The sequence below is a fragment of the Phyllopteryx taeniolatus genome, chromosome 17 (assembly GCF_024500385.1).
Source record: "Phyllopteryx taeniolatus isolate TA_2022b chromosome 17, UOR_Ptae_1.2, whole genome shotgun sequence".
NCBI classification, from domain to species: Eukaryota; Metazoa; Chordata; class Actinopteri; order Syngnathiformes; family Syngnathidae; genus Phyllopteryx; species Phyllopteryx taeniolatus.
The window spans coordinates 16,031,284-16,040,795 of NC_084518.1; the positions used below are offsets into that span (position 1 = coordinate 16,031,284).

General features: G+C 41.4%; 1 protein-coding gene across 1 annotated transcript; it reads right to left on the minus strand.

The window, feature by feature from the left end:
* Positions 1 to 43: 43 nt before the first annotated feature.
* On the minus strand, positions 44 to 9,202 carry ddx52 (DEAD (Asp-Glu-Ala-Asp) box polypeptide 52). The gene is made up of 15 exons (XM_061752614.1): positions 9,046 to 9,202; positions 8,647 to 8,848; positions 8,223 to 8,362; positions 7,636 to 7,821; positions 7,418 to 7,561; positions 7,184 to 7,295; positions 7,030 to 7,102; positions 4,405 to 4,608; positions 1,505 to 1,595; positions 1,301 to 1,423; positions 1,078 to 1,228; positions 629 to 704; positions 463 to 534; positions 209 to 376; positions 44 to 144 (listed from the first exon to the last, which is right to left on the minus strand). The coding sequence occupies exons 1-15, from the start codon at positions 9,130 to 9,132 to the stop codon at positions 117 to 119; spliced, it is 1,857 nt and encodes a 618-aa protein (XP_061608598.1). The 5' UTR covers positions 9,133 to 9,202; the 3' UTR covers positions 44 to 116.
* Positions 9,203 to 9,512: the final 310 nt, after the last annotated feature.

The window sequence follows — 9,512 nt, forward strand, 5'->3', positions numbered from 1 at the left end:
CTAATACTACCAACAGCCACTAAGAGTCAGAGAAATACCCAGATTATAATACAGTTTTTTCTTTATTTAGATGTACAAAGAACAAATAATATTGAAATGTTTCTAAAGTCCATCTTCTACTCCTTCTGTAGCTTGTTTTTTTTTCTGCAGAGATGACAAAACATTTAGTGCACACGAGAAAAAAAATAAAGTCACACATTTGTCTCACCTGACTTGTTTTTTCAGAGAACTTGCGGTTTTGTTCTTGCGTTTTTGCATGTTTCCTCCACTTTGCTGCATTTTCGGGACTTTTTTGGGCTGCTTCTTCATGAACTGCGGTGTGGTGCAAATGGTGCTCCGAGTGGGAGGCTTCTTCTCCAGCCTCCTCTTCACTTTGCTAAACACCACCAAAAAAAAAACAAAAAAAACTCAAATTCAAATGATGAAGTGCGAAAAACAAAAACTATAAACTATTCTTTGTACCTGTGTAACTTCTTGAAGCCAACCATGTAGTCCGGTACGGGACAGCCGGCTAGTTTGATGACGTTAGCAATGCTAGCGGTGAAAGATGACATTTATAAAAAATTAGCAACCTGTAACATCTTTGAACGTAGCCTATCATTTACTGAATTTATCATTGTGTTTGTACCTTCGCAGGAGGGGTTTGTCGTTCTCTGTGAAAAAAGTGATGGCTCTGCCTCGATGTCCCGCTCGGCCCGTACGACCTGAGGAGATTGGGTTTGATTAGTGAGCCATTATGCTTGAACGGCTGGCTAAAATGTTCATAAACATTTTTCCTTTACTGACTTAATTTTTCCTCATATTCATTTGAATTACTTTGAAGAATCGTATTCTTTTCAGTATGATACGAATGATTACAAAACATTTAAGAACAAAAACGCTACATGTACATAAGATTTACTGTCTTTAATGTCTTTGTTTTTTTTTATTTTATTTTATAACTTTTTTTACACTTTTATAATTACATCGTTTGAAAAATAATCTTAATTGATGATGAGGTCAAATATATTGACATTTCCAGTATCTTCCCTTATCTTTTGTGAGTGTGGAATTGAAATACATGTGAACTTTGCTGACCGATTCTGTGAATGTATTCGACGGCACTGGTGGGGAAATCATAGTTGAGCACCAGGTTGACGCCTTTGAAGTCGATTCCTCGTGCCAGCAGCGCCGTGCAGATCAGCACCCAGATCTTGCCGCAGCGGAAACTCTCCACTACGTTGTCCCGCTACGAGGAGACGAGGAGGGTCGGCGCCATTTTGTCACGTAAGATAATTTTTTTTTCTTTTTAATATTATACTTGTTGCTGTGTGCGCTCGGCGTGGATGACGTCCACATTGATGCCCTCGTAGACGAGCTCGTGGAAAAGCTCCCGCGCTCGCTCGATGGACTGGACGAACACCAGCACGGGAGGCAGGAAGCCCTGAAAACACAACGATCAGTCTTTTCTTTACGACATTATTTTATTGATGATCACTTTGACAGCAGGAAGCCACATTCAAACCTTCTTGATGATGTCACGCACTGCCACCAGCTTGCCGTTTTCCGTGCCAACAAAGAGCAACTCCTGCTCCACAGAATCCACTGCCGTGTTCCTGAATAAGATTCAGGTCAATTGCATTGACAATAAATTCTATAAAAAATAAATAAATAAATAAAAATACATCTGCAATGCGTTTTAAAAAAGCATGCCACACCACCTAAAAAAAATATAAATGCATAAAAATAAAATGTTAAATATATTACTGTTATCATTAAATGTTCTCGTCTAAAGGCAGAGGCACTGCAGGAGTGTTTTTACAAACAAAATAAAAAATGTTAAATCCAAAAAAGAAATAATATAAAAATACACCTCAATAATTGTGAAGAGTGAGGAAAAAAAAGCTACATCTCCAGTAAATTTAAAGGGAATTATTTTTTTAAATTAAGAACAAGATATCAAGATAAAATAATAAAATAAGATGCAGGAAAAAATAATAAAAAAAATACAACTAAGAAAAATATAATAATTGACAGATCCCGGCCCAAAAAACCGTATGCAAATACAAGGATTAAAAAAATACCAATACAAATTTGGGAAATGGGTTTTAATTATAATTATGAAAAACTTAAATACAAAAATAAAACAAAAACTACAAAAACATACCATATTTTCACGACCATAAGGCGCACTTAAAAATCTTACATTTTCTCCAAAATGGAAGGAGGGCCTTATAATGCGGCGCGCCTTATGTGTGCACCGAGTTCCAAAATCTGTAAATGTTGGTGTGTGACTCCGCTTGACTGACTGGGAGCATTTCCTGCCGACACGCTGCTTATATAGAGGAAAGGTGGCCGTGACTGAGGACAGCATGCGGACGCAAAGGGGGAAGGGTCCGCATGACAGAGGACACTAAAGACGCGTCCCCATAAGGTATATAGCGCCGGTATGTGCATTGTGCAAAACGTCATCGGTTTGGCTAAGGAACCCCAAAAAATGGCACCTACGAAGAGACACGCTTACGAAGCACAGTTTAAACTGCAAGCTATCAGTTACGCGGAGGAACATGGGAATCGAGCAGCCGCGAGAGAATTCAAGATCAACGAATCCATGGTTTGCAAGTGGAGGAAGCAGGAAAACGAGCTTCGTCAAGTCAAGAAGACGAAGCTGAGTTTCCGCGGAAACAAGGCGAGGTGGCCCGAGTTGGAAGAGCAACTCGAGCAATGGATTCATGAACAAAGAACAGCCGGGAGAAGCATCTCTACAGTCACCATTCGACTGAGGGCAATGATGCTTGCAGAAGAAATGAAAATCGAACATTTTCAAGGAGGTCCGTCTTGGTGCTTTCGTTTTATGAAACGGCGCCATCTATCCATCCGGGCAAGGACTACCGTGGCGCAGCAACGTCCGGCGGATTACAAGGAAAAGCTGGCCATCTTCCGCTCCTACTGCAGTAAAAAGATTGCCGACAAACACATCCAGCCCAACCACATCACCAACATGGAGGAGGTGCCGCTCACTTTCGACATCCCAGTGAACCACACTGTAGAGAAGTAGGGGACCACCACGGTAGCGATACGCACAATGGGGCATGAGAAGTCGGCTTTTACTGTTGTGCTTGGTTGCCATGGTAATGGACAGAAACTGCCACCTATGGTGATTTTTCAGAGGAAGACGCTGCCTAAAGAAATGTTTCCAGCCGAAGTCATCGTTAAGGCCAATCAAAAGGGCTGGATGGACAAGGAGAAAATGAGTGTGGCTGAGTGAGGTGTACGTAAAGAGACCGGATGATTTTTTTTCCACGCGTCACCGTCCCTGTTGATCTGTAACTCCATGCGCGCCAATCTCACAGCCGCTGTGAAAAACCAAGTACAACTAAGACTGGGAAGCAACGCAGGGCGAGTTACGCCACCATATGTGAATGGATTGTGGATGCTTGGGCTAAGGTATCTGCTTTGACTGTTGTCCGAGCTTTCGCGAAAACCGGCATCATTGCTGAACAGCCCCCCGGCAACGAGACTGACTGATAATGACGTGAGGGAACCCGCCGGGTTTGCTGGAGAACTTGCCCGGCTGTTCATTTCAGATACAGAAGATGAGGACTTTGATGGATTTGTGGATGAGGATTGATCAAAAAATAACATGAGTACATTGTTAAATACTTCAATAAAGTACAACCGAACTCAGTTTTAAAAACATAGTTTTCGTGTGCATGCATGCTACCGTATGTTTTAAGATAGCATATGTTTTACCATGCCTGCGCCCAATAATACGGTGCACCTTATCCATCCATCCATCCAATTTCTGAGCCGCTTCTCCTCACTAGGGTCGCTGGCATGCTGGAGCCCATCCCAGCAATCATCGGGCAGGAGGCGGGGTACACCCTGAACTGGTTGCCAGCCAATCGCAGGGCACATACAAACAAACAACCATTCACACTCACATTCACACCTACAGGTAATTTAGAGTCTCCAATTCATGCATGTTTTTGGGATGTGGGAGGAAACCGGAGTGCCCGGAGAAAACCCACGCAGGCACGGGGAGAACATGCAAACTCCACACAGGAGGGGCCGGGGATTGAACCCCAGTCCTCAGAACTGTGAGGCTGACACTCTAACCAGTCGTCCACCGTGCCACCCAGTGCGCCTTATGTATGTGTTAAATACAGAAATAGACCCCGTAACTCAGACAGCACCTTTTAATACGGTGCGCCATATGGTCGGGAAAATACAGTACTATATGAATAAATTACAAATGTTAAAATTACAATAGTAACCAAAAACATACAATTAAAAAAAATGACAATAAAAAAAAAAAAGGTACAAATAAATACTTTGGAAGAAAAAAAAAAAAGTATCCTAACTGTTGCCACTATCAACACTATGTCTCTCAGCTTGTCAGCGTTGATGTTCCTGCAGCCTTACCTGTGCCCGATGTTGACGGAGACCAGGTTGTCGAGGTTGAGGCGGCACCACTGTTCCACGTCCTGCGTGCAGGTGGCACTGAAGAACGCCCTGCGCACCTTAGCGCTGGAGCACGCCAGAAAAATGGCGGCCAGCTGGTCCCTGAAGCCCGTCTTGCCATCCTCGAACAGCTTGTCCGACTCATCCACCACCAGCCACTCCACGCTGACCACACACAGAGAAAAAAAAATTCATTTCCGGAAAAGACAACATGGTTAGTTGGGGAAAAAGGGAATCATACATATCATACTTAAGAATTATAACCATTAGACTTTACATTGATTTGATCGGGCTGATCGGTATCGGACGATATTTAGCATTTTATCCTGATCGGTTGATTGGCTTTAATGTCATAATACGCCAATGACGTCATTAATCGATGATTAACTCCGCGTCGCCGCGTGCACAGTATATTTGAATCCAAAAGCTAGTTTATTTTTAGCCTTGTCGCGCGTCTTTTGACGTAGTACTGTAAATATCTGACGGCCAATTAAGTTATTTAAAAGAAATAATAATAAAATAAAAACATGTCGGCGGTGTTGGACAGACAACACGCCAGAGACAGGCAACATGTAATGCCCGGATCAGACTACAAGACGAATTTGCTCTTTCACGATTGCACTGTCAGACTACTACAATAAAATCTGGTATTCCGATACCACCGCATCTTGTTTTTTAAGAACATTGGGCTTCATCTTGTCAACTCAAATGCGACCGGATACACTCGTTACCGTGGCGACGACAACAAGAGTGGATTGCGCCGACTTTGTACTATAAGGACAAAATGGGGGAAAAAACATGTGTTGGTAGTCACCGGTGCTCAGGACAGGACGTTCGTTTAATGACGTCATTGATCAGCACCGCAAAAGACATTAACTCCACGTCGCCGCGTGCACAGTATATTTGAATCCAAAGGCTAGTTTATTTTTAGCCTTGTCGTGTCTCTTTTGACATAGTACTGTAAATATCTGACGGCCAATGAAGTTATTTAAAAAAAATAAAAACATGTCAGCGGTGTGGAACAGACAACACGTCTGAGCCAGACAATACGTAATGCCCGGATCAAACTACACGACAAATTAGCTCTTCCGCGATTGTAGTCAGACTACTTAAATAAAATCTTGTTTTCCTATACCACCGCATCCCGTTTTTTACGATCATTGGGTAGACGAATTTGCTCTTTCACGATTGCACTGTCAGACTACTACAATAAAATCTGGTATTCCGATACCACCGCATCTCGTTTTTTAATCTTGTCAACTCAAATGCGACCGGATACACTCGTTACCGTGGCGACGACAACAAGAGTGGAGCGCGCCGACTTTGTATTATAAGGACAAAATGGGGGGAAACGTGTGTTGGTTGTCACCGATGCTCAGGACAGGAGAGGACGTTCGTTTAAGGCTTGCTTGAGGTATTTTCACGTACTTTTAATACGATACGACTCGCAAGCAGGCAATAAAATGTTATGTAGCCTAGCAAGCTAGGGGTAGCACGAACGGTTTGACGTAAACATGCCGCCGTTCTGTCAAATCATGCTCTAAAGTTTCGGTGGGGGTGAAGTAATTTAATTACAATAAAGTAATTTAATTACAGTACGTTAGCACCCATTATTTCTGTTATGTAATGTTGGTTTGACCTGACTGATTAGAATCCACGATCTGACTAGAGCAGTGATTTCCAACCTTTATGGAGCCAAGGAACATATTTTACAATTGAAAAATATCACGGCACACTAACAAACAAAAATGTCACAAAAAGTGGATACATTAATTACTGCCATCTAATAGAAGACCATTCATTTGTTCTGTCTGTCACTATGCCTGACTGGCATAAATAGAGGAACAAAGATACATTATTGATTTTAAATATAATTTTTTGAGCAATTAAGTACGCAAGTATATACAGTAAATGAACAGGTCATTTAAATGGACGCATTCCTCCATCTTGTGATCGGTTATTGTTTTTTTAAACTCGGTGATCGGCCACAAAAATCCTGATTGTGTAAAGCCTAATAACTATATAATAATAAACATATGCCATGTATAAGAATTTAATGAATGAAAAAACTAATTTGGAGTTAAATAGAAATAACTAAAAAAATACAATATTGACTTCCCTAAAGTGCTCGCACTTCGATATGATTAAAAAAAACTATTTAAAAATATAATTAAAAATGAAAAGAAAAATCTCTATCTTACATAAAAAAGCAAACAAACAAAAAAGGAATTAAAAGATAAAATAAATTATTAAAATTGAAAAAAAATTAAGGAAATTAAAATGACCAAAAAAATAAATAAAAATACAATATCGGTGAACATGATAATACATTCTGGAATATAATGAAAATTAGAATAAAATTTGGGGGGAAAATGTAGTTAAAAATATATTAAATAAAATAACATGTTTAATAAAAAAAAACTAAATTACAAATAAATTAAATATTTACAAAAACAAGTTAACACTCATATTTTGAAAAGTTTAATTACATTCATAAATATTTTAAAAATAAATAAAAAAATTAATCAAGCCTTCCAATGAACGCAAAATGCAACAAAACGGCTGCCGTTTCAGGTGACGCATTACCTGCTGAGGTCGATGGCGGGGGGCTCCTGCTTGAGCAGGAAGACGAGTCGATTGGGAGTGCTAATGAGGACGTCTGCACGGGACGGACAACAAGCGAGTAAGAGAAACAACTCTTCAAGTTCCCGCGTTTCCACCATTTCAACAATGAATTTACCAAATTTTTTGTTGGACTGAGGTCCAAATTTGTTGGCCGTCACAGCCGCTTTGTTTAGGATGTGGATCCGGAAGCTGGAGCCCTCGGACAGGCGCAGCATCTCCCTGTGGGTCTGACAAACAAACTTGGTTTTACTTTGACTTTTTTCAGCAGTTCTTAATGGAACTGAATTTGTATTAAAGCAGCTAATAAATACTCATGTAGTTATTGATTGCTATGATTATGACGAGGTACCTGGCTTGCGAGTTCTCTGGTGGGCGAGATGATGACGGCCCTGAAGCCGAGCTTGGCGGGCCGTTTGAGGTGAGCGAGCAGCGGGAGGCAGAAGGCCAGCGTCTTGCCCGATCCCGTCGGAGCGCACGCCAGAAGCTCGCGACCCTGAAGGACACGCCCGTTGTGATGTCACAGACGCACGTACGCTAACATATGTACGTGTGCGTGTTTGTACAGACGTGCATCATGAGCGGGATGGCCTGCATCTGAATGGGCGTGGGCGTGCTGAGGCCGGCATCGCGCAGGTTCTGAAGGACCCGCGGATGGAGCCGGTACTCGGACTGCAGCTCCTCGAAGGTGCACACGGGGTCCGGCGTGTCACTGCCGTGCACGTTGATGCGGTGACAAGCGCGTACGCGGTTCACCTGAACCCCAACACAACGCAACGTTAGAATTTGTTAGTATATGTAGAAAATTCATTTCAAATAGTACAAATAAACTCTACAGATGCTAAAATATAATTCACAGAAATACCATTTTAAAAAAAAAAAATTTTGGGGTGGAAATTGGGCCCAAATTAAATTCAAATATTAAAGTGAATAGTGACATGAATTCCACAAAAAAATAGAAATATATTTTTTTCATTTAAAAAATAATAGAAAAAAATGATTATAAAAACAAAATTGTAAAAAATAATTCATGAAAAATAGACTATAAAGGACATAATATAGACAATTAAAACAAATGCTAAGAATTAAAAGAATTAGTTTAATTATTATACCAGTATACTACTTAAACATTGCCTGACTAGTTAAAATCTGCTGACCTTCTCCTGATGAAGCTGCTTTAGCCTTTTCAGCGACTTCTCCTCCTTTCCGTCACCCGGATGGCTCTGGATCTTCCCATCCAGCGAGGAGGTCCAGGCGATCCTGTCAGGCTTTGATTCCTTCTGTACGTCAACAGTGCCTGGAAAAAAAATGTAACCTTAAACATTAAATTCATGAACAAGTATGATGTACAGTGGTAGCTAAACTCAGGAGCGACCCCACGAATGAGTTTTGAGATATGAGGCGTGGGGGTGGGGTTGTAATGGAGTATTGGCATTTCCATTTATCTTAATAGTAAAAAGCTGATTTGAGATACAGTATGACCGTTTTGAGTTACGAGCGTGGTCACAAAACTAATTCAGCCAAAGTCACAGCACCGCTGTACGTTAAGCGGTTCTGCAAATCATTTTAAGTTAATGTGACCTGTTAACTTTCTTGTCGACTTTTTCTTCACACTTTTCTCTTCATCCCGTCGCTTTCTTTTTTGGGCCACGGTGTCCCTCTGTTCATCCTCCTCGTCTCGATCCTCAGCTGTGCTCTGCGCTCCACTCGTCACGCCTGCGCCGAAGTAATCAATCGCAGAGAGCTGGTCAGACGATGCGTCTCCCGCATGTTTCCTGACAACCTAGAAATACAACATTTGAAGTCGGTATGTGTACACTTGGGTGTTATATTGAGTCATCCACCCCCCAAAAATAAATAGCGAATGATAATCACGCCGCTCTGACACGTTTAACCCAAATGGAACGAATAGTAGCTCTTTTCATTCACCAAATCACTTTTTCCGTTTAACAATTCAACAAATGCACACGATACACGTACCTTGAAGCGAGAAGCGTCCTGGCCGAACCTTTTCAGGTCGAATTTAGCTCCAGCTCCGAGTTTCTGAAACAACTCGAAGGCGTCCATCTTGGTCTGTCGGCGAAGCAAGTGCGCCAACTGCGCATGCGTGGTACGTATGTTCTTATTCTGTGGTATTTAGTGGCAGTCGCTTAATGTTGCATTACTGCCATCACCTGGACTGGCCTAGATACACTTGGGGGGTTTCTTTCCAAATCATAAGAATCTGAATCATTTTAAAAAGCCGAATTGCTAGTTAATAAAAATGAGGATTATTGCCATTTTACATTATTTTGAGTGCATGATGAATATTTGAGGTTTTGTCGTTCAAATCCCAGATTCGACTTTCTATGTGGAGTTTTCATGTTCTCCCCGTATGCCTGCGAGGTTTTTCCTCTGGGTACTCTGGTTACCTCCCTACACTCCAAAAAGCTTCAGTGAAGATTCTG

Bases quoted from the DNA above. Each gene is read 5' to 3' on its own strand.
- ddx52 (XM_061752614.1), bottom strand. From the start codon at position 9,132: ATGGACGCCTTCGAGTTGTTTCAGAAACTCGGAGCTGGAGCTAAATTC. The intron at 8,363-8,646 runs GTCACATTAACT...TTTTTTTTCCAG, and splicing joins GTCGACAAGAAAGTTAACAG to GCACTGTTGACGTACAGAAG. The intron at 7,296-7,417 runs GTACCTCGTCAT...TTTGTTTGTCAG, and splicing joins CCAGAGAACTCGCAAGCCAG to ACCCACAGGGAGATGCTGCG.